The sequence below is a fragment of the Rutilus rutilus genome (assembly GCF_951802725.1).
Source record: "Rutilus rutilus genome assembly, chromosome: 8".
Taxonomy (NCBI): domain Eukaryota; kingdom Metazoa; phylum Chordata; class Actinopteri; order Cypriniformes; family Leuciscidae; genus Rutilus; species Rutilus rutilus.
This window is the reverse complement of record NC_140222.1, coordinates 1,568,138-1,593,137: the sequence shown is the minus strand read 5'-3', so window position 1 is coordinate 1,593,137 and position 25,000 is coordinate 1,568,138. Positions and strand designations below refer to the sequence as shown.

The window sequence follows — 25,000 nt, the reverse complement described above, 5'->3', positions numbered from 1 at the left end:
TGTGTCCTCCACTATCCCATCATTCTCTCTGGAGCAGCAGCAGCGCAGGCTGGGATACTCACCACCGCCAGCGGCCCGACATGCACCGCGACACACGGCAGTTCGGCCCGCGCGATCAGTGCTACGGTGGCCGCAGTGCGTCTGTCCTCCGGCAGGCGGCGCTGCACTTCCGCAAACTCGTTTAAAAAAGATAACTATACTGTTTATAAATTATTTTATTTCAATAAATAACTTTCTAACCTTATTCCAAGAAACGTATTCAATAAAAATGACAATGATAAAGATTGAATAAAATAGTATTGAAAAAATAAACAAAAATAATAAGAACACAAAAAAGCACAGACGCTAGAGTAACAATAAAATAAATGTATTTATTACAATAATAAAGTTAAGTGTAGTAAAGAGTTTTAAATATCATAAAGATGTGTATCTTAATTGTTTTTGTAATGATTCATGTACTATTTTCCCATTTCTGTTAACAGATATGGAGTTTTTCCAAAGATAATAAATACTATAAATATATTATACTTAAACATTTTTTAGGATTTTTGTAAGGTGAATGATCAGTCCATATTTAGCACATAATTCTTGTGAAAGGTATAAATAACAGATTAAATGTGTGAGCCAAAGCGCGCCCCCTGCTGCCCTCAGAGAGAATTACGTCACATCCTCCTCCAGCTTCCGGCTTCTTTGCGTTTCTGCTCTTAATACCCCGGAACCGGAAGAATGTAGTAATTCTGTAACATCACACCGGGAAATGTCAGCCGCCAGCTTTGAGCACATTTAAACAGCAAATGAATTTGTTGTTTTGGAGAATAAAATCAAGCAGTATATCCAAGCAACAATATCCAAAAATTATATTTTTAATGTTAATACTGTTCTTTCAAAGTGAATGTTGACATATCTTGACATGTTTTTATGTACTATTATACATATATAAAAATAAAAATAATTATTTTTATATTTCTATATATTGATTAATTAAAATATAATTTCAATTATGCATTATGCATATATATATATATATATATATATATATATACTTGCACAAATGCACACAAGTAATTAAATATTTTTCATGTTATATATATATTTATAATTTAAATATACGAATAATATATATATTTAAATCATAAATATATATAAAATGAATAATATTTCATTATTTATGTGCATTTGTGCAAGTATTTATATATTAAAATGAACTATATAGTTAATAATAATAATATATAATATTGATCAGCTCTGGCTTTCGACATTATAAAGTTGAAAAAAAGTTACTGAACAATCCCATAATTCAACACACACAAACACTGAAAGCACACGGGTTACGAACAGCAGCTTTTGTTTACTGTGTAAAATCACAATCAACATAGATCTCTGAATCATATTAGTAAATCACATACTCTTCATCTTATTCTCATTATTTACAATGATTAATCTCCGGAGGACAAAAAAACACCATCGACACAATCTGATCGCGATGATGATGTCATCACATTCGGTCGTCTCTGATTGGTGGAGAGGAGCGGCGAGACTCCACCCAACACTCATCAGGATGTGACATCATCAGCTGATGACAAACATTTAAAGTGCTTTGATTGGCTGATCTGCAGAGCGTCAGAGAGACAAACGGGTGAATCTGCACCGTGACGTTATATTCATGACAATAACACACACTTTCCACACGTTCACATTACTGTAACACAAAAATGTTTTCATTACCGTAACAAACAAAAATATTCTCCTTCTCATCACTTAGGTTACAATAATGAAATACATTCTCATTTTTATTACCACAATACACCGATATTCTCATCCTCATCACCGTAATGCACAAAGAAAGGTAGTTCACGTCACCATAATTTAACAATAACAATATTCTCGTTCTCATTACCGTAATGAAAATTATATACTCATCCTCATTACGGTTATGCAAAAAAAAAATTATCGCATGGAAAAATATTCTCAACAAAAAATACTGGTTCTCATCACCGTAACACACCCAACAAAACAATCATCCTCATTACCGTCATATAAAAATATATTTACCATAATATGGAGAAAATATTCTCACCATTCCATCACTGTATTACAGAAAAAATATTCTCATTACCCTAATATAAATATAATACTATGATGTAAAAATACTTAATATATTATTTATTTTTGCATTACGGTAATGAGATTTTTTTTTTTTTTTTTGCATACTGTAATAAGGTTGAGGTTTGCATCTCAGTAATGTGAGTTGATAAAAAGTGCTTATTTGTCATGAAAATAATGTCAGAAATAATCAGAAAGCCCTAAAACACACACGTGATTTTCTTTGAACAAAACAAAACTTATTTTTAAACTCCGGCATGAATTACGTCCGAAAACATGTTCCTGAGTTTCATCCAGACAGACGGCGGTCAGAAAACACCGGAGCTCAACGAAAAGACCAACGAATGAAGAGAAATAATGATGTCATTTCCTGAACGCAATCCGAGGGTCACGTGGCGTCTGGATCTAGCGTCTGATCTCTGAACGGCCGTCGTTCTCCTCAGCGCTGATCGCCGTGAGTGAAGGTTTCCTGCGCGACGGGGTTGAGTCCACAGTATTGGCACGAGGAGCCGGTCTCAGAGCACCGGACCGTCACACATCACGTCCTGAGATCCGTGCGGGAGAAGCTCCATCAGCCAGTGGCGCGGGTCGGCGAACACTGCAGACACACGGACACACACACATCATTGAGACGCTGCTTCCTGACCAGGAGCCTATCGGATCATGTGATGGTCTTTACCCATGTCTCCCGGCTCCAGCCACAGGCTGAAGGAGCGGCAGTGGTTTTGGCATCGCTGGACGGGAAGAACATGAACAGCCGGAGAACCGTCAGCTACCACGAGCCAACCCAACACCTGCACTCTCTGCAACACACAACACGCATATATAGAGAGTGTAATATATAGAGGTGTAACGCGGATATATATATATAATATGAAGAGAGTAACGCATATAGTGTAACGCATATATAGAGTGTGACGCATATATAGTGTAACGAATATAAAGAGAGTGTAACGCATATATAGAGTGTGACGCATATATAGTGTAACGAATATAAAGAAAGTGTAACGCATATAGTGTAACGCATATAGAGTGTAACACAAATAGAGTGTAACGCATATATAGTGACGCATATAGTGTAACGAATATAAAGAGTGTAACGCATATATAGTGTAACAAATATAAAGAGAGTGTAACGCATATATAGTGTAACGCATGTATAGAGAGTGTAACGCATATATTGTAATGCATATATAGTGTGTAACAGAGTAACGCATAGAGCGTAATACATATTATAGTGTGACGCATATAGTGACGCATATAGAGTGTGACGCATATATAGAGAATGTAACGTCTATATAGAGAGTGTAACGCATATAGAGTGTAATGCATATATAGAGAGAGTCACACATATACAGGCATGAAAATAGGTCAGGGGTAAAAAAGGTGAGAAGGATGCGGGCATGCGGCATATATACCCCCCACCCCCCAAAAATGTAATGAGTGAGTAACGTGTAAGAGTTAACTCGAACAGATGAAATTCTGACTTATTAATAAAATTGAATTATACTCCATAGTGATAAATGCCCCCCAAAAACCTGTAAGCTGCATTGGCATAGTATTACCAGTGTTTGTCACAGGACTTTTGGATCACTGTGATGAGTGGACCTCTGGCACTCTAGGGGGGTTCGGGGGCATGCTCCCCCGTAAGAAAATTTTGTGCTTTTTAATGTTAAATTCATCAATCTGGTGCAAATTAAACAAAGAAATTTTCAAAACTCTTTTAGTTACAGTGTCTGTACTGCTACAATAATAGTTATAATATTAATCCCATGATAGTAATAGCCATATATTGTAAAACAAATGCATTAAAAAATAGAGGAAACTTTCATAATTAGTTTTGTACTAATTTCTATACTGGAAAGAGTATATTTCTATACTTCACATTAAAGATGTGATTGGGCTAGCCCAGTGTAAATCAATAAAAGAACCAATGGGCCGCTGATCTACGTGTTTCATCGGGTGTCAGAGAAAAAAAAAAACTATTTACTACTATTTATCACTTATTAAAAATGCCCCAAACCAGTCGTCTGTATGATAATCTGAAACAAGGACTGGTGAGCCGTTGTCCTGCCTCACTTCACAGATGCTGAGTGAAAGGAGAATTATAGAATGAAAGGATACTCATTTATATGACACTTTATTCATCAGGAGAACAGCTCGTTCCGCGCGTCATACGTCGTCCTTTCAGTTTCGGTTTTCAATCGATCAAGTTTTTTCACGTTCTCTCTGTAAACCACCCCTTTCAATCCGATCGAAATTATTTGTAATAGAGCTGACACTTTAAGTTTTTAACGGGTTATGTACTTGTTATTAATGTTTTTATGAAATATCTCTAGTGAATGCATTATCATATCACCGTATTATTTACCGCCATGCGAGCCACAAATTAAAGCTTGGCGAGCCACATGAGGCTCGCGAGCCGCGCAATGAATAACACTGCTCACTGTTACTTGTTCCTGCTCGCTCAGCGATCACGGCGCCCGCGCCCGCTCGCGATATCATCTCGCCCACTATGTCAAAATGTAAAAATAATGCCATTGGCAACATTGCTGTCTGTATCTGACAGGACAGTTAACATTGTAAACTAACTTACCTCAGGCTTGCTTTCCGACGTGCGGTTCTTTGATCGGCAGTTGTCAGACTTTGAAAACATTTCTGCCCTAACGTTACTCTGACTCATATTGGCTGTCATGTTTCGGCATTAGGAATGATGATTGTTTTTTAAAGCTGCGAAGTTTATGGTAACTTTATAGGGGATAAATGCTGGCCTCGGCCTCGACCACGACCCCCCCCCCCCCCACCCCCAATAAATATTTTCTCATCGGATCTGCACAAATCACGTAGGTGACCCTTTTAGGTTTTAAAACGGCGATTTTCGCCGAAAGGTGAGGAGTTTTCATGCCTGCATATAGAGTGTAACACATATATAGAGAGTGTAACGTATATGTAGAGTGTAACGCATATAGAGAGTGTAACGTGCACTAGTGCTGATGCAGTGAGAGTGACGGACCGTGTGACGAGGGCTGGTGATGTCACTCAGCTGACAGCGCTGCAGGGTGGTGCCCGTGTTCTCCAGCAGGGGGCAGAGCTCTGCATCAGGGAACAGCCAGCCGAGAACTGTCTCTCTGGGACTGGACGAGAAACTCCTGACGGACGGACACACACACACACACACTAACACAGTTACAGCACACTGGTTTAGTTCTGTGGGAAGCTGCTGTAAACGTTGAGCATTCGATGTGTGTGTGTCAGACTGAGTGAAGCGTCATTACCAGAGCAGAGTGAAGTTGGCAGGAGACGGAGAGAGAGAGTCAGACGAGGAGAACTGATCCAGCTGAGACACACGCCGAGACAGAGACGCTCCACCCTGAAACACACACACACGTTAACAGCTACAGACATGAGAGAGATAGAGAGTGTGTCTGTGAGTGTGAGAGTGTGTGTACCTTGAGCAGCAGTGGCTGTGTGAGTCTGATCTTCCCCGCAGACGCTCTCAGTGCATCAGTGAGTTCCATCACGTCGGTCACGTCTGCGCAGGCGGAGCAGTTCACCGGAGCCGTGTGCAGAGCGCCGGACGCCCAGCGCTGGTGAAACCCTACACACACACACACACACACATATATATATATTCAAACGTGCATACCTATGGACTGAACACGTAATACGCATGTGCACGCCGTCAGCGCTTTCATAGATTCGTGTTTTTGAAGTTTGCGCGGAGATGATAACGTTTTCAAAAAATGTTTTTCACAATTTTAAGTTAGTAACTAATGATCTTTGCGACGGAAGTGAATCAATCAAAACTAACTTTATCTGGACAATAACTTTATTCTAGAGCTGCTGTAAAGCCCAATCTGTTACTGTAATCTCCTATTATCACTGTAAAGCTGCTGTGAAACAGTCTATATTGTTAAAAGCGCTGTATAAATGAAGGAGAGCGGGTCTCACCGTGCAGGTTGTACTTCTGTGCGATGGGCAGCGCCAGCAGACGCACGTGACTGAGCGGAGACGAGCTGTTGTGTCCCGCAGCGCTGAGCGATCCCAGAGGAGACGAGAACACCAGCACTGCCACCAGCAGGACTCCCACCGCCACTGCGAACTGAACACACACACACGTGTAAGCAATAAGGTACTCGAGGCCGTGCTGTACGAGGAATAAGTGGTGTTGTTAGGCTCGACACGAAGCAGAGTCACCATTATTCGCGATACAGCACTAGCCTCGAGTACCTTATTGCTTTAATAAAACGGTTACCGCACAATACAAATATTAAAGCCAAAAAAACATGCATCAATACAACTTTCATGAAGTTAAATCACTAAAAGCCTTCCTTCCGCTGGAGAAAATAAATGACTAGCGTGTCACGGCACGAGAAAACTTCTTAACTGGTAAAAGGACAAGATATCGCGGCGGACATTCGGACTGATTTTTTATTATGAATGAAGGAAAATGCTGTGTCTACTGTAACTGCAGGAACACTCGCTTACTCCACCTCTCACAATACTCTACTCTATACGCTTCAATGAACAATATCGTTGAGAACAAGTATGTTTACGTTGCTAAGAGTGGTTGCTAGGGGTGTTGTGTAGTGATACATAGAACCGTTGGGTGAAGCGCTTTATCGTGAATAAAACACAGCTATCGACCAATCAGAATCAAGGACTGGAACTAACCGTTTTATATAAAGATATATAGACTAATGATGCGTTCAAGTCCTCCTGGGAAGCTCGTGTTTATGTGTAGTATGTGAGTAAGATGGCGGTGTACTTTCTCTTAATTAATTACACAAAAAATACAGCAAGGTTCTTAAACTCTAGTTCCCATCAGGTGTACTTTGTTTTTTTATGTTTTTAATTAATTTGCTAACTTTATCGTTACATATTATAATGCCATCATATTCTGTGATTAGCTTACTTCGCTGTAAATAGAAAAGCCCGACAATATCACTGCTAAATACCTGTAAGTATCGCGGTATACCGCGGTATATCTCACTGACACGCCCACAACTCGTAAAGATCGGGGCTTAAAGAAAATCCCGAGCTTCCCACTCGTATTTACGACATTGTGGTGGCGTTCATGTGCGTTCAACTCCTAAATACGATCTTTACGAGATGACTTGAACACACCATATAAAACTCATGTTATCCGTCCGGATCTAGACCCGATGTTCCGCGCGTTCGGTCACGTGTTCCCGTACCTTAACGGCGGCCCTCAGCACCGGGAACTGCGGCGGGTCTCGGCGGGGCTCGTTCGTCTCCAGAACCTGCTTGATGAACTTCTCGATCTCTCTCTCGGTCATCCCGTAGCGATAGCCGGACTGCCGGAGGATCTCGATGCTCTCCGACAGCTTATCATAGATGCAGGGTTCACTGAGAGACGAGCCCATGATCTCGAGTGTGAGTGTGTGTGTGTGTGTGTGTGTGTGTGTGTGTGTGTGTCAGTCAGTCAGGGCCGCATCATCATCAACATCTTCATCATCTTCAGCAGCACAATTAGGTTAAGAGGTGTTTGATTGACAGGTGATGAGTCCTCTGTGTGTATGTGTGTGTGTTTGACAGATGTTGTCTTTCTACCCTAAATCACGGGAGAAAGCGTTTCCCTTCATGATTGACGAACCCTGTAAAACACAATATCAAGTTATGTATCAAAACACTGATAAACAGACAAGCGTATGACAGTTTTCCTTAGCGAGTCGCACAAACTCCCTCAACCACAGTCTTTATCTTCCGCTATCCGCACAAACACTCATCTATAAAGACAAATGAGCATCTTACTGTCGGTTTATTGCTGATTTGTTGATGATTTCCCTCAGTTTTTGTGAGTTATTTCACTCGCACGTTCACGCTAACACTGCTCGTCTGATCCGCGAGCGTTACTCATTTGCGCGTTCACAACAGTGGATTCAAGACGCTTATCGGGATAACATCGCTTTCATTCGCGATATTTTCGTGGACTTAAAATTAAATAGTCGATACTATAAACTATAAAAATTAACTGTGGAATATTTTATAGTTTATTCAATCGAATATTTTTTTGTATTTTTGGGGGGATAAAAAGAAGCGAACATGCCGCTGTAAATGATCAAATAGGGTTTTAACTCCATAAACTCTAACCTTACCAAACCTTGACCTGACTAAATATTAACTCAAAACAGCGGATTTTATCAAACTGTAAAAAGCACTTACAGATAAAGATCATATTTTGGCTCAAATTAATAATAATTATTATTATTATTATTATTTTTTACATACGTACTCAAAATGTATGTGATGATTTTATTTATTATGTAGAAGCAATTATTATTACTATATTTTATAGTAAAATGTTTTATATTATGCTGTTTTATTATGTCTATTTGACAACAATACCATTTTATAAATCCGATTTATACACACACACACACACACACACACACACACAGTAGTCAACATTTGAAGTGGATCAAACCTTTCAACAAAGTTATGCATGAATTTTGAACAATACCCGTTCTTGTCTCAGGACAACTTTGATGAACTTTTTTGATCCCCTTCAAATGTTGACTATATATAGTTATAATGCAATGCATGTACAATTATGGGATATATTTGATATTATATTTTTATCTGTGTTATACAGTATATCTGACATCTGTGTCGAAAACAACCGATGACGTCAGCGGCGAGTCTCCAGCAGGGGGCGCAGGCGCGAGTCGAGCGTGAGTGCGCATGCGCCGTGTCCCGCATTGTTTGGATCAGCTGTGCGTGGATCATCTGAAACCCCACCCAATGAGGAAGACGATCCGTGAGCAGCAGACCCGAGCCGCAGCCGAACCCCAGCCGAACCCGCACCATGATCGCGCTCTTCAACAAGCTGCTGGACTGGTTCAAGGCCCTGTTCTGGAAGGAGGAGATGGAGCTCACGCTGGTCGGGCTGCAGTACTCGGGGAAAACCACTTTCGTCAACGTGATTGCGGTAATCAAGCGTTTCATTACAGGCCTCGGTCGAGGAGCGGGTCGCGTGACTGACGCGCGCTCCGGATTATAGAGAGATCGGACTCGATATCATCACAATCATAATGTGTGCGATGATCAGACATCGCGTCAGATACAGTGTAGAAGAGACAGCGAGACTGTAGGTCAGATGCTACATCACTAGATACAATGTGTCACTTACAGAATAATCAGACCATATGTGTTGGATAAAGCATCTTTATCAGATAGATCAAGTACTCTGTGCATCATCTGAACATCAGACACAATAGATCAGATTTAACATTCAACACGATATGGAAGATAGAACAACAACAACATCAGACACAATGTAGCAGATGCAGCATCATCAGATTCAACATCCGGCGATAAAACGTCAGCGTCAGAAGATCAAATATGAGGTCAAATACAGTTTCATCAGATCAGATACAACGCTATTAGATAAAGTGCATCACATGGTGCGTTATCAGATCAAATCAGACAGATTGTATCATATTCATCCTCGTTAGATACAGTGTTTCAGATTCTACATCCTCAGATCAGACACAATAGATCAGAGTCGACGATATCAGACAAATATTGAAGATACAGCATCATCAGATACAGCGTGTCCGATCAGAGACAATAAGTTAGATACATCATCAGACATAATGTAGAAGATACAACATCAGACGCAGTGTGTGGCGTTAGATCAGACACAACATCACTCGATACAATGTGTCCCATGCAGAATAATCAGACGAGACGATACGTAGCAGATTCAGCTTCATCAGACATAATGTAGAAGATAAAACAACTGCATCATATACAGCTTTATTAGATATGATGTATCACATCATCAGATCAATGTATCATATTCGTGCTCGTTAGATTCAATGTTTCAGATACAGCATCATCAGATCAGACACAATGTAGCAGATTCAGCGTCATCAGATCACATATGACATCATCAGATACAGTGTGTCATACTTTATAATCAGGTACATGTTGTGCATCAGCAGATCAGATACAGTAATGAAGAGACAACAACATCAGACACAATGTGTCATATTCTGCGTTATTATTCGTTTATCTGACACAATGTACCGCATCAGACACTGTATCTGATGCATCAAACATCTCACAGCGATCACATGACATGTTGATCAGCTGACCCAGTTTCTCAACCAATCAGCATGTGGTATTCTGTCTAGTCGGAGGCATGTTCACGTGTTTGAGACACACACACACACACACACACACACACACTCAGGAAGGTCATTGGTGCATGAATCCAGGTGTCAGTGACATCACTTCCTGTGTGATCTCTCTCTCGTCCTGCAGTCGGGGCAGTTCAGCGAAGACATGATCCCTACGGTCGGCTTCAACATGCGCAAGATCACCAAGGGGAACGTCACCATCAAGGTCAGGTCACATGTTCTGTGCGGATTCAGCTAATAGAGTTTCACAATTACAAATGACTATTTAACCTTCATCCTTCTCTCACACTTCGTAACGCAGCTTTCCCTCGCGGCTCACAATCACCCCTAACCCTCAAATATATATATATTTTTTTATTTTATTTTTTTTTTGTCCAGAAAGCTTATTTTATTTCATTTTGATTATATTTTTTAATGCATTTTGGTTTAGTTTTTTCGAGATTTTACTTCTTTTTTTTTCTTTTTTTTTACTTTTAAATTACTAGATTTGATCAATAAATAATTTGTAATTTAAGCACATTCCTCACATTCTTTCAACTTAAATACAAAATAACTCACAATTTCATGCATAACCCTTTTAATTCAGCTCTAAATAATTTACATTGTGTGTCTTTGACCTCTTGTGGATAATAATAATAACAGATGATATTTCATGACTCTAGATGGCGCTATAGCTCTATATGAGCAAATGAGCTGTTCCTCTGGGTCCTAAAGTTAGTTCGCCTCAGTATTCATTCAGATACACATGTAGACATTATAAAATCATTTTTCAGTAAAGTTTTAGTTTGAATTCTGAGCATTTTTATGTTTGTCTGTGTGTACTGAAGCATTCCTCACACTCCACTCATTCCTGAGGGGGTCAGATTGACCCGAGAGAGGAGGATTTGTTGCTTTTTTTAAATTTCAACCACAAAACTCTTCAAATCTATTCATTTGTTTTTGCATGTGTGTGTGTGTATTCTTGGTTCAAGTGTGACAAAAGTCCTCTGATGAACACTGAGTTTCGGGTCAAAATGACCCGAGGGAAGGATGATTATGAAAATAGTAGGTGTAAATATTGCTGTGTATAGTGATTGTGTGTGTGTTGTGCTGCAGTTGTGGGACATCGGCGGCCAGCCGCGCTTCAGGAGCATGTGGGAGCGATACTGTCGTGGCGTCAGCGCTATAGTGTGAGTATATAACCCTCATTCAGTTCAGTTCCATTCACAGTTATCTGTACAGCGCTTTCCACAACACACATCGTCTCACAGCAGCTTCACAGAGAGTGCATGAGTCCACATTACAGCTTACAGTGATCTGATATCAGAGGTGATGTCTAAGTTATGTATTTCAGAAATGTACATATACAAAATCACAGTTAGCTAAAAATTTATTATTTTAAACAATGTAATAATTTAATGCAGAAACCATGAGCTCACTGAAGTAATGAATACTTGTGTGTTAACAAATGATTATGACATATGTGACCCTGGACCACAAAACCAGTCACAAGGGTCAATTTTTTGAATTTGAGATTTATACATAATCCGAAAAGCTGAATAAATAATCTTTCCAGTGATGTGTGGTGTGTTATGATAGGACAATATTTGGCTGAGATACAACTATACAACTAAACATCTGGAATCTGAGGCAAAAAAATCAAAACATTGAGAAAATCTCCTTTAAAGTTGTTCATTTATGTTGGCGATTGTGCTGCATTCACTCACAGAAACACATGCTTTATATATTTACAGTAGGAAATGTACAAAATATCTTCATGGCACATGATCTTTACTGAATATCCTCATGATTTTTGGCATAAAAGAAAAATGGATAATTTTGACCCGTACACTGTATAGTTGGCTATCGCCACAGATATCCCCGTGCGCCTCGAGACTGGTGACGTGGTCCAGGCTCACATTTAGAAAACTGTGTCTCATGATGTCCTGCAGGTACATGGTAGACGCGGCCGATCCCGAGAAGATCGAGGCGTCCAAGAACGAGCTGCACAACCTGTTGGACAAGCCTCAGCTGCAGGGCATCCCCGTGAGTGCCCGACTCTGCTCACGTCCGTGGATTATTATTATTATATCACTGTGATCCTGAACGTGTCCGTCTGCCCTCAGGTGCTGGTTCTGGGAAATAAGCGAGATCTTTCCGGAGCCCTGGACGAGAAGGAGCTCATCGAGAGAATGTGAGTTCACACACACACACACACACCTCCGTCATGTGATCAGATCCGCTCGCGACACTAATGTATGACATCAGAGATTACGCTATTTTTAGGTACACAAAATATTTCAGCAAAATAATTACAAATAATTCAGGAATGTGAAATATTGTTTTAATCAGACGAGTTTCAAACTTTGATAGCGGTGTTGCAGAAATTGCAAATATCATTTTTGATGTTGCCTATTTTTAAAAGCATTTACCAATAATTGACAAATAAATACAAAAAAAAATTATATTTAATTTTCAGTAGTTATTGCCAGAAAATAGCAAAATTTTACTCAGAAATATTTCAAAGTTTAGTAACAGAGCTGATAAAATTGATCATTTTTATATTTTTGTTGATGACAGTATGACATTTTGTCTTTCACTCAGTTATATTTATTTATTTATTTAAAAATACAAGAAATCATTCTTTTTTTAGATATTTAAAAATGTATGTAAGCTTTAGTGTATATTGCTAGAAAATAGCGAATTCACATCAGTGTTTTAATCAAATACGTTTAGAGATTTGCTAACGGTTGCAAAATTACAACTTTCATTGGTTATTTTACAGATTTTTAAAAACAATGACAAATAATTCAGCATGCAGAATATTTCTGTCCCTCAGTTATAAAATATATATATTTATATTTTAATGTGTTTAAAACTACAAGAAATAAGCATTCCCAGAGTAACGGATGGCATGAGAAGTGAAGAAACGGTTGAAGGTGAAGTTTTAAAGTGCCTGTGAGGCTTTTGTCTTGTGATTATAAATGGCACATTAAAATATTCTATATAAATGTGAATAAAGTTGATTTTAGATGCGATGCATATAATCTGACATGTATCGTGTGATCTACAGGAACCTGTCGGCCATCCAGGACAGAGAGATCTGCTGTTACTCCATCTCCTGCAAGGAGAAGGACAACATCGGTAAGACTGCGCCAAAATACACTTTCACACCAGATGCTACTGTACCTTTAAGACATCAGTGAGCTCTGTGATTGGCTGCTCATAGTTTATCTGGGCGGGGCATATGTTAATGAGCGTGTTGTGCGTTCCAGACATCACACTACAGTGGCTGATCCAGCACTCACGAACCCGGCGGAGCTGAGGAGGCGGAGCTTGCGTCTGATTGGAGGAACCACATCATGTGATCAACTGTATTTTAGGCGCTCTTGATTTCATTCTAAACAAACAAGCATCCGCCCCTCCTTATAAACTAAATCACATCATTTACATTGTTTATTTTTGTTTTTACTTGAATGTGCTTTTTTAACAGTTCATCATGAAGTCCGGACGTGTCACATGACACGTTTCGTTCGTGCGCGTCGCTCTGCGTGTTTTTTGCTCGGGGACTTGATCAAACCTTAACCGACGACCACAGCATCTGGTCACGTGACTCACGGAGGTCCAGTTTATGCCGCCATCTTGTTTAAACGTTGTGAGAACGTCGTTCACTGGGAGAATTCTCCAATTTTCACTGTTTTAGCATTATTAGCCTGTTAGCGTGACCTGCTACGAATGTGACATCGTCGTAAAAGTGACGTAAACGGCTTTGTTGACATTAACAGTCATTTACGAAGTCAACTTTTAATCATTCAACAAAGTTGTGCGTTTGCGACTTCCTTGTTTTGAAGTTGATGTAGCGAAGTTGACTTTGACAGAGTCCTTTACGAAGTCATTCCCACCAATGTGACATCATAGGTACAGCTGTGACATCATCTAGGTTTGCGCTAATCGCGTAACGTTATGAAATCTGTCATTTTATCGGAAAGCACACAAATCCGTCTGAAGAGTTTTAACGTGTCCGGATGAAGGTTTTATACGTTTCCTCCAAGTCGCCCTGACGACAGCGTTGTGTCAAAGACATTTGGTGGGTTGTCATGCCAACTGCGTTTCCATTGCGTCGAGTTTTAGGAAAGACCCGCGTATCATTGGTCAAATAAAAACAGCGGAGATGTGACGAATATCGTGCAGCCGGCGTCCGACGCTGTTCATATTGGGGAGGTTTTTCTCGCTTTATTTCGTTTAGTTTTTCGTCGCATGTGTGGACGTTTTTGGCCTAAATCGTAGGGGTTTATAAACGTGTCGGTAGATTATACATATGTAAATTTACATATTTTTTCATTGTTTTTGGTTGTTTTTGCCATATTTTTACTCATGTTTTTTCACAGTGTTTTTCAACTGGATTATGTAAATAGCAACTTAAACCAAATGAGATCTCCCGGCGTTTGTCCTGTTGTGATTAGCTTCCTGAGATAATAATCATAATAATCATAATCATAATAATGAAGAAGACCCCACTCATATTCACAGCAGTCTGAACTAACGGATTGTGAGTGTGAGTGTGTGTGTGTGTGTGTGAGTGTGTGTGTGTGTGTGTGTGTGTGTGTGAGTGATTGTGACATGTACACTAGAATAATATTTACTTTATAATTGCCACCAGTTTATTCTGTTGATTTTTCGCAACTGCAAATCATTTTATATTCATATCCGCTAATGTTTTGATTTGTTATGATTTCATAGGGTGCGCGTGCATCTAAACCTTGTCTACACGAGAGCGAACGACGCAATGCGACAAAACGCCGATAATCAACAAAGCTACACTGCTAGCACAGCGGCTAGCTTAAAGCCGGTTACGACTTTGACGTTCATGTGATCACTCTGGTTACCGAAGTTATTTACACTACAACTGCTAACTTGGTATTAGCATCATTGTTATCGAAAAGTGACGTAAACAGTATTAAAAGTCATTGTACAACTTAGCGAAGTTGTGCGTTTCTGACATAGACAGCTCTATTATAATACGATAAAGACGATGTAACGAATTAGAATATTCCGCGTCTTTACGAAGTCACCTTGTTTTGTTTGTTATGGACTTTTTTGAGAGTCAACTTTGTTGATTGTGACGTTTTAATCAAGCGGTGAAGTGGTTTCCAAGCGCACAACTTGGTCACGCAACAAGAAGTTCGTAAATCACTATTGAAGGTCACTTCGTAATTACTTTGTTTTAATGACTTTGTTGAAATTAACTCTTTTTTTTTTAAAAAGCATACATTTAATGAATGACAACTTTATTATAATGAAGCCGATGTAGCGAAGTAGACTTTACAAAGTCACGTTTTGTTTAGATTGGATTTTTTTGAAAGTCACTTTGTTGATTATAACAAAGTCATTTGCGAAGTCAACCTAACGAAGTTACTTTCATAATATAGTCAAGTGGCGAAGTGGTTTGCAAGCACACAAATTACACAACACCAAGTTCGTAATGACTTTGTTGAAGTTCACGTACGAAGTCAAGCTAACGAAGTCAACTTTGTTGATAACAACAACAATTTACGAAGTCATCCTAATTAAGTTCATAATCTATTCGCATAATCTATTACGTGAGTTTGTGAATGACTTCGTAAAAGTCACTTGTGAAGTCAATCTGACGATGATTATAATGTCGCGAGCGCTTTGTTGATTATAACGGCCTTTTGTCGTGTTGCGTGACTCAAAATTAGATTTCTGCTGCTCATATTTCCACCTGTCACCAGTTCATCTGGACTCTCATGATCTTCTGAATGTGTGTTGGTTTAATTATTTTTTCATGTCTTAATTAAATGTGGCCATAATGTTTCTTTTGATGTGTCATTGTTTTAATTGTTGGTAGCAGAGTCGCTCTTTTGTTTGCTGGGGAATCATGTGACTTTACACTGGTGACCCGCTGCACGGCTCATTATGGGATGGAGCAGGTTGCCATGGTTACTGTATAAACCGAGTTGTGATTGGACCGAGCGCGATTCTTTTATCCCCTCTTTATATGGACCAGACAGTAACTTTTTACAGCAGTCAGTCACATAACAAGTGTTTCTGTACAAGACTCCATCAGTCGAGTTGTTCATTTGGGATCTTTCTATTCTCTCGTACTCGCGGTGATAACTGTACATGTTGTTCTTGTTATTTACAGATTATTTAAAAATGAAATTAAATGATTTCCCTATCAGAACCGCTGTTTCTTCTTTCTTTCAGTCAAGATGTGTTTGATTTCATTTTAATTTGGGTCTAGATCAATGATACTGAATAAGAAATGTACTTAATTTTTTTTTAGAAACTTTCATTTAATTTGGAAAATCTTTTAATTTAGCTTTCAGAAAAGCATACTAGCATACTATATTTCTGCAGGATGTAGTATGTACTGTGCCGCATTTTTTTTATTTGTCTACTTGCATACTAAGTGATCCACAGCACTACACCTTGTACTGTATCCCACAATGCATTGTGCTCAACCTTCCCTTGTTTAAGTATGCACTGCAGTCTAAGTTACACACTGAGAAGTAAACAGCAGCAGTATGCGAGTCTTCAACGTCACCAGCAGAGGTCAGTCGACACATACAAATATTTCTCTCATTATTTATTAAATAAGAGACTCTGTGCAGTTTTATACTCTGAAGACAAACCCAACGTTTATTGATGTGACGACAACAATAAAAATTGTTCATTAAAACATTGTGTAATTATTAAATTGAAAGTAATTAATTGTGTCCCTAAAGAAATACTTTTATTAATTGATTTCAGACTGAAATGGAAGTATCACAGATAATCTCCGTAGCAACAACAAACATTAGGCCTAATGTATAGGCGAGTTTCGCGCTCTTTTTTTTTAACTTTTTTATTTTTTATTTCAATAAATAATAATTTACAACAAACAGCAACAAAGACATGCGGCTGATATATATCGGAGTTAAGAAGACCATCACATAAACACAATAGTATAATTTATCACAATAAAAATGACATTTTCGTTATAACGGTCGTTATATTCCCAGGGATAAACAAACGCCCGCGTAAAAGACCGAGACGGACCGGTCCAAACCCGACACCAGCGAGGGGTCTGACGGGATGGAAAGCAGCGAGGGGTCTGATGGGATGAAAAGCTGGCTTTAGTAAGTTAACTGGGATTGTTTGAGCTCATTCATCCCGTCAGACCCCTCGCTGATGTTGGTTTTGGACCGGTCCGGTTGGCTCCGTTATTCAGCTGGTAGGATGTGTGAAGGTCAGAGGTCAGAGTGTTGCCATGGAGACGGTGCCAGCGTGACCTGCCGGATGTGTCACCCATAGACATATTTTGTATGTAACGTTATTTATTATGTCTATGGTCTGACCCACCGTGCTCATGCCAGCGGGCCCTGCGGTCGGTTCCGCCGAGCCCAACTATGATCGCAATTTCCATTGAACTCTATTGGAAACGACGGAACTCGCGACCGTAGCTGGCTCTGGGAAACGCAGTCCTGATCGGGTTTCCACGGCGATCTCACACAGAGCTTCAATCTTCCTCAGTGGGACAAAACAAACAGTGTGTCAGAGCCGTCAACCCACACAAAACACACACACAACTCTTAAATGAATATATAATGAACACACTAGGGTTTCTGATGAGATTTTCACCAAGCATATTTACTTTTTAACAACCATAGTGTGTTTTTACCTCAAACATATTAAAATGCGTTTTATTATCGGACACTGTAATTCTATTGAATGTGAATATGGTGTATTTGAATGGTATTTTGACCTGTTGTTGTGCAGTTCTGAGCTGGTGTTCATTCATGGATTCACATCTGTGAACAGAATCAGCCTCTGTGAGAGCCAGTGTGTGGGCTCTGAGTTTAAGGACAAACTGTCCCCAGAAGTCAGATAAATGTGACAAAACCTCCTTTTGTGGACAGTTCATGTGGGAAAACTGATTTGTTCAAAAATATCTGGAATGTTTGAGCTAGTTTCACAGTTAGCTATGATATGTGCATATTTTTGTGAAAAAAATCAGTAACCTTGTAAGTTTAAGTCTGTTTTTTCACTTTGTGCTGTAGATGCGTAACATTGATTGTGTAACATTAACTACATTGATCTATTGATGTTTGCAGACTGATGTTTTCTGATGTAACGAGTGAAGCATTATAAGTAACATGCATTATGTAATCAGATTACTTTTTTGATGTAACGAGTAACACATTATAAGTAATATATATTACGTGATCAGTTTTTGATGTAACAAGTAACTCATTTTAAGTAATAAGTAATTTTTTGATGTAAAAGCAAATTACAATAGCACAAATACATTTATTTACAACCAAAAAAAGTGACTGCAGATGAAGTATTTTAAAGAACAACAGTCACAGTAATAGTATGAATTGTAGCTGGTGACGCATCAATTTAGTGGACAGATGATTCATCAGAATTTCTTCCCATTCTCCAATCAATATTCCAATTTACTTGGAAAATGTAACAGTGATATGACTCCTTACATGTTACTTGATGTTACAACTTTTACAATTATGATTAGTAGTTGTTTTTTAAAGGAACACGCCGACTTTTTGGGACTTTATCTTATTCCCCGTATCCCCCAGAGTTAGATGAGTCCACACATACCCTTCTCATCTCCGTGCGAGCCGTAACTCTGTCTGACGCACCCACCGCTAGCCTAGCTTAGCACAAAGACTGGAGGTAAACGGCTCCAGCTAGCATACTGCTCCCAATAAGTGACAAAATAACGCCAACATTTTCCTATTTACATGTTGTGATTTGTATAGTCACGGCGTGTACGAATAACAAGGTCACATGAGACACAGTCATCTTCTAACCTGGGACCATCTTCTAACCATCTTCTAACCACATACTGGCAACTATATTCTCAGAAGGCGAAGCACTGCTACTTGGGTGGAGTGATTTACTCCAACTCTGAGCGAACTCTCTGCTCCTCTCCACGGGGCTTCTCAGGCGCTGCGAGCAAATCACTCCGCCCAAGTAGCAGTGCTTCGCCCTCTGAGAATATAGTTCCCAGTATGTATATGGTTAGAAGATGGCTGTGTCTCATGTGACCTTGTTATTCGTAGGCGTTATTTTGTCACTTATTGGGAGCAGTATGCTAGCTGTAGCCATTCACCTCCAGTCTTTGTGCTAAGCTAGGCTAGCGGTGGGTGCGTCAGACAGAGTTACGGCACGCACAGATATGAGAAGGGTGTGTGTGGACTTGTCTAACTCTGGGGGATACGGTGAATAAGCTAAAGTCCCAAAAAGTCGGCGTGTTCCTTTAAAATAACACAAACGTTTTATATATATTTAGAGTATATTTCTAAAACATATTTCATACATAATGTTTTACAAAGTCATTAATATAATTTATTCATTTAACACAATTTCCCCATTTTTCTCTTTCAGTTCATAGAATCAAGTTCGCGTTGCTGTTGACATGTTTATATCGCGCAACCTGAAAATCATGGGGTTTGATGGCACCGTCACCCCTCAGATACTGAGGTTTGTTCCCGCCACACGACTAAACTTCAAACACTTGCACCCCAAAAATGCAGGACATAGACCCGACTTCCCTGAAAGTGTAAAACACACTCTTGACCTCATTTTGTGTGGTTCAGCGCAGCACAGAACGTTTAATCTCCCCCGGATTACTTGTCGCCCACATCAGCGCGAGCGCCCCGTCTCTATGGCAAGAGCAAAGGCGCCGGAGAATGTGGAGTCTGTTTCTGGTCTGCTAATGTTCGAGTCTGAATGCCGAGAGCCGGCGTGAGACAGTCGCGTAGCAACTCGCTATTGATATTCAGCGCGGGGGCCGCGGCTCGGGAACAATACGGCCCTTATGGGCCCCACGACTCCTCCTGAGAATCTACTGTAGGAGGGAAGTCTCAGCAGCTCAGCTGTGTGTGCGACTCACTCAGACAGATAAACACACAGAGTGTGCAAAACAAAGGAGTTCGCAAGGCTTATGTGACAGACTCAGACTCTTTTAAACCTTTATTGGCTGCAACCAAGTACAAAAACAAATACAAAAAGATATGACGCTAACAATCTGTTCAGCAAATGCTATTATAATCATTTCTAACGTGTTAAAGAGTCTTTTCTTATAGTTCATAGAGTCAGTCGTCTCTGCACAGATCGATCAGTTCCAGCAGAGAATCAGACGGTAAAACACTAAATCTGAAAAGGCACATTTTCATTCTCAGAGTTTGAAAACAAAAGGCAATTTTAAAGATAAAAAACACTAAGTGCATAAAAATGTTCAAGTTTGCCGTAAATCATGTCCAATCCAGCAGTACAATATCTGTGCATACACAACATATTATTGGTTAGAATGGTTAGAATTTGAACAGAAGTGAGTGTATTTCTATAGAGATTGGACTGAAGCTCGTTCAGCCGGATCCAGCAGCTGTCTTTACAGGGGTAGAGTTAAGAGTTTAGTTCATGTGGAGAAAGTCATACATGTTTGGAACGAGTGAATGACGACAGATGATGATTTTCGTGTGAACTGTCGCTTTAACCCTCTGGTGCTCTTCACGCGGCGGTCAAAAATGCCCGAATTTTATTCCAATGAAAGGAATGTACTATATTTTAGTTCGATAATGTTTTTTATTTCATATTTTGAATTTTTAGGGGATTTTATGGTACTACATTATATTTACGCTGTGTTTATAATCCACTCATTCACGTTTTGAGCATAGACCTGAAAATTGTATTTCCACCTTAAACTGTGATAAATCTTGAATGCTTTAAAGCAACAGACTGAAGTTTGATCTGTTTTTATAGACGACACTTGGCAGATTATTGCTGAAGTGAAAAAAGTTTTAAAAAGTGAACTTAAAAAAAAGTTACAGAATTTTACGTTTGTTGTTATGAAAAATGCACAAAAATACTACTTTCCATTTTTATGTGAAATCTATACTTTCAAAAACACGTTTTACTCTAAAAGTGCAAGAAAATCAAAACCATAAACCTAAACAAGTTGTGTTCCAAATGTGAGGTTGATATCTCAAAAAATGAGCGTTCAGTGAGATGTTGTTCGGCTGCAGTACCAAACGCTTCCACTAGAGGAAATTCTCCCATTCGTTTCCAATGCGTCATTTTTGACCGCGAGGAGCACAAGTGTGACTATTGTTTACAGCACCATTTAACCTTTTCGAATCATGTCCATGATTTTTGTGTGTTTAACTTCACATAGCAAGTGCCAAAACCTTTTTACCAAGTTTCGTACCATTCCGATGAAGTACAAAAATAAAAAAACGTTACATTTTTCAGTCAAAAATGACCGAAGAGTGTTAGTGATGGACGATATTTCCTTCACAGTTTTTAAGAAAACACGTTCCGGATCAACACGGCGTTCCGATGATCAGCTCAACCGGAGCGTCCTTGACTTTATCGAAGAACTCCGTGGGCGACGTTCCCGACACGATCTTCAGCTTCTCCTCCTGTACGGGCGATGAAAGTGACGAGGAGACGGCGGTTGCGTTGGTGGACGAAGACGTGGACGAAGAATCCGACGGGAGACACTCGTCGCAACAGCAGCAGCAACAGTCCATAAACGCCTGGCCGAGAGAACGACTGACGCAGAGCAGCAAAACGGGCGTCGCCGCAGCGCGAACGAACAACAGGAACTGGCCAATCAGAGCGAGGAGTGCCCGCGTAGCCACGCCCACTTCCACTCCCGCGGACGCCAACACAATATTCCAAGCGTTCTCTGGCAAACTGCACACGGCATATACGGATGCTAACGCCACCACCGTATGTGTTAGCTGACGCTCCCACCGCTGCTTCTTCGGAGACGATGATGCGGATGACGCCGCGGATGACGGGCGTTTCTCGTCGGCTACGTGTCGCGTTAGCAACTGACACGCGCCGGTGAACAACAGCGGCAGGCAGAAGAAGCACCCGAATCTCCACCACATCCGAGCCTCACTGTACGTTAGCACTAGCGAGTATAGCGTCTCGGGCAACGCCGCGGACGGCTCCTGGCTACACGAGTCCAGCGGCAGACCCGTCCGCGGAGACACTCGCTGCTCCAGACGCCACATCAGCAGCTCCGGCGCCGCCAGAACCAGAGACCCGACCCAGATCACCGACAACTTGGCCAGGATGGACTGGCAGGACTCGACCCGCGGCGGCCGTGCCTGAACGCTAGTGACCGCGTGGAAGCGGTCGATGCTGAGCGCGCACAGAGTGAACGTGGTCACGCCGAGAGACGTCACCTGGAAGACAAAACACACGTCAGGAAAATCACCAAAATATGGTCTCATGGTACCAAAACACCACTAACAACATGGTATTAATGCAGTTAAACATTGTTTGACCCATAGCATGGTAAAAACATGTTTTTGTGGATGCATATCATGCTAAAACCTTTTTCTGGACTCTACCATGGTCATACTATGACTTTGGAGATGTACCATGGTAAAAAAAAACATGGGGGTGGGCATGGTAAAGCCATGTATTTTGAACATGTACAATGCTGATACTATGTTATTGGTATCATATCATAGTAATAAATTATACTATGATCTTGAACATGCACCATGATTTTTGGACACGTACTATGCTGATACTATGATTTTGAACACATATCATGGTAAAACTAGACATCTACCATGGTGATACCCTTTTTTTTTTACATGTACCCCATGGTAAAATTCAGTACTATGTACTCAGTACTATCATTCAGTACTACGGTGTGTATATATTAAAGTACCATGATAAAAATAGGGATGAAATTCAGGGTGATTGGGACACATTTGCCATTGAGATGACTTGATGGCCCAATCACCCAGAATTCCCCCTAACGGTTGATTTTCCCACGTGACTGTATTATACAGAATCTTGAGTGGATTTGCATCTCATCTAATATGTTAATTTCCTGTCATATAAGAATGTTTTAGGGCAGCAGAAGTGGGTCAACAGACACGCTAACAGACAATCATGCCCTTAAAACACACTCAAAACACTCATTCAACACGCTAATGGACCCAATTAGTGCCGCTAATTACCCGGAGTTCTCATTTACATGACAACAGCGAGAGCTGGTGCTTCAAAGAGGAGGCAGGAAAATCAACTCAAGAAACTACTACAGCACAATGACAGACACAAACACACACACACACACACACACTGTGATAATGCGTCTGTTTACTTTAGTGGTTTTCTGCACAAGGCACCATTGTAATTTGATTTCTGATAGAAAGTTTGTTAATTAAACAGATAGATAGATAGATAGATAGATAGATAGATAGATAGATAGATAGATAGATAGATAGATAGATAGATAGATAGATTGAGCACCTAAACTCCTAAAAAAAAAAAAACCTTTCCCTTAAAATCCCACTTATCATGCTTATGCTACTCTGAATAATGCCTGAACTTCGTATTCTGAACACTTCTTGCGTTGTTGTTGTCTTTTGCCCCTTCATGATGACTCGCTTAATTTAGTCCTGATTTGTAAGTCGCTTTGGATAAAAGCGTCTGCTAAATGAATAAATGTAAATGTAAATGTAAAATAGATAGATAGATAGATAGACAGATGTGTGTAACAGGTCCTACTCGACCCGCTCTGAGCGGGATTCGAACCAGCGTGACAGAGATCTGTCGGTTCGAATCCCGCTCCGAGCGGGTCGAGTAGGACCGGTTACATGTCCTTTCAATTTATAAACACATTGATTGATTGATTGATTGATTGATTGATTATTAGCTCACACACCTCCACATATGGCACTATCCTGCAGGACAGATCTCCCATCAGTCTCCTCTTGGTCAGCTCGTTGAAGATCACCACCGGCAGGCAGAAGAACAGGACCGTGAAGTCCCAGAGCGCCAGGCTGGCCAGCGCGCAGTGCCACGTGCTCTTCAGGTGATAACTGTGCCACACGATACACATCAGCGCCAGATTACCCACAATGCCCGCGGAGAACACGGTGAGCGCGAGCAGCATGACCGCGTAGGCGCTGTACGACTCCTCCGTTATCGGGAACAGCGGGTTGTGAACGCGAAGCGAACCGTTAAACGTTCTCGGTGTGGTGAAGAACGGGTCGGGTTGCCGTTCGCGCTGTTTGGATCGGGACGCGCGCGGGACTCGCGGTGCGTGGTGATGGTGATGATGATGATGATGATGATGCGCGCCTTCATCATCTCTATGAAGTGCTGCTGCTGATGATGAGGAGGACTCCAGCAACGAGGATGATGAAGATTCAATCAGGCTCATCTTTATATTCTCAACCGAGCGTTTATCACACTGAACTGAGGAGATGAATAAAATAAGCGCATATAAAAGGCTCAGCATGATGAAGAGAGTCTGAGGTGATGCAGTGATGGAGTGGTGATGTGCTGTGGATGAGCGAGAGCTTCAGTCTGATCATCTTCATCAAGTTCTGCTCCTCTAGTTCAGTTTCTCAGCAACTTCTGCAGTGAATTAATGAAGAACGGCAGAGTAAAGCCCGCCCCCTCGTGGCCAGAGAATGAAGTGTTCACTTACACTGAGGAAAAATTGTGCTTTTCGGCATATTTATAATTTACTATTTAAAAAAAAAAAAATGCATTAAAAAAAAAAGTGACAACGTTTTGAAGTAAAAGACACAAAAAGTGACTTTTGAAAAGTCACAACTCTAAAATCATACAAATGGAAGTGAAGTAGTGATGAAAACTCTTATATTTCTTTGAGCTTCGATTTATCAATATGTTTGTATTGATGTTCAAATGTCAATGTTGTTACTTTTTGGTAATAGATCAAA

General features: G+C 40.3%; 4 protein-coding genes across 6 annotated transcripts in view; 1 reads left to right on the top strand and 3 right to left on the bottom strand.

Moving 5' to 3' along the window:
• znf76 (zinc finger protein 76) overlaps window positions 1-157 on the bottom strand; it is a 9,193-nt gene extending 9,036 nt beyond the window's left edge. For 2 of the 3 annotated variants that reach the window (XM_084417645.1, XM_084417646.1), the window contains exon 1: window positions 63-144. In XM_084417645.1, the coding sequence (XP_084273771.1) occupies window positions 63-82 (20 nt within the window). In that variant the 5' untranslated portion in view covers window positions 83-144. Of the gene's footprint in view, window positions 1-62 lie in introns of all 3 variants that reach the window. The other variant, XM_084417647.1, reaches the window with a different exon arrangement.
• Window positions 158-1,328: 1,171 nt separating this feature from the next.
• On the bottom strand, window positions 1,329-8,008 carry cUnh6orf89 (chromosome Un C6orf89 homolog). The gene is made up of 8 exons (XM_084416299.1): window positions 7,879-8,008; window positions 7,302-7,721; window positions 6,055-6,205; window positions 5,553-5,701; window positions 5,379-5,473; window positions 5,117-5,252; window positions 2,783-2,906; window positions 1,329-2,701 (listed from the first exon to the last, which is right to left on the bottom strand). The coding sequence occupies exons 2-8, from the start codon at window positions 7,488-7,490 to the stop codon at window positions 2,619-2,621; spliced, it is 927 nt and encodes a 308-aa protein (XP_084272425.1). The 5' UTR covers window positions 7,491-7,721; window positions 7,879-8,008; the 3' UTR covers window positions 1,329-2,618.
• A 740-nt stretch (window positions 8,009-8,748) lies between these two features.
• Window positions 8,749-15,506, top strand: arl8a (ADP-ribosylation factor-like 8A). Its single transcript, XM_084416298.1, has 7 exons — window positions 8,749-9,055; window positions 10,396-10,476; window positions 11,367-11,440; window positions 12,203-12,296; window positions 12,377-12,444; window positions 13,324-13,394; window positions 13,526-15,506. Exons 1-7 carry the CDS (start codon window positions 8,933-8,935, stop codon window positions 13,573-13,575), a joined length of 561 nt encoding a protein of 186 aa, XP_084272424.1. The 5' UTR covers window positions 8,749-8,932; the 3' UTR covers window positions 13,576-15,506.
• Window positions 15,507-20,224: 4,718 nt separating this feature from the next.
• Window positions 20,225-24,658, bottom strand: gpr37l1a (G protein-coupled receptor 37 like 1a). Its single transcript, XM_084416738.1, has 2 exons — window positions 23,974-24,658; window positions 20,225-22,474 (listed from the first exon to the last, which is right to left on the bottom strand). Exons 1-2 carry the CDS (start codon window positions 24,550-24,552, stop codon window positions 21,599-21,601), a joined length of 1,455 nt encoding a protein of 484 aa, XP_084272864.1. The 5' UTR covers window positions 24,553-24,658; the 3' UTR covers window positions 20,225-21,598.
• Window positions 24,659-25,000: the final 342 nt, after the last annotated feature.

Excerpts from the sequence above, each read along its gene's own strand:
- cUnh6orf89 (XM_084416299.1), bottom strand. The coding sequence starts at position 7,490 with ATGGGCTCGTCTCTCAGTGAACCCTGCATCTATGATAAGCTGTCGGAG. Across the intron at positions 2,907-5,116 it reads TCACCAGCCCTCGTCACACG|AGAGTGCAGGTGTTGGGTTG; the intron begins GTCCGTCACTCT and ends TGTGTGTTGCAG. Across the intron at positions 2,702-2,782 it reads GCTGGAGCCGGGAGACATGG|TGTTCGCCGACCCGCGCCAC; the intron begins GTAAAGACCATC and ends GTGTGTCTGCAG.
- arl8a (XM_084416298.1), top strand. The coding sequence starts at position 8,933 with ATGATCGCGCTCTTCAACAAGCTGCTGGACTGGTTCAAGGCCCTGTTC. Across the intron at positions 11,441-12,202 it reads CGTGGCGTCAGCGCTATAGT|GTACATGGTAGACGCGGCCG; the intron begins GTGAGTATATAA and ends GATGTCCTGCAG. Across the intron at positions 12,445-13,323 it reads AAGGAGCTCATCGAGAGAAT|GAACCTGTCGGCCATCCAGG; the intron begins GTGAGTTCACAC and ends TGTGATCTACAG.
- gpr37l1a (XM_084416738.1), bottom strand. The coding sequence starts at position 24,552 with ATGCTGAGCCTTTTATATGCGCTTATTTTATTCATCTCCTCAGTTCAG. Across the intron at positions 22,475-23,973 it reads GGATAGTGCCATATGTGGAG|GTGACGTCTCTCGGCGTGAC; the intron begins GTGTGTGAGCTA and ends TTTGTCTTCCAG.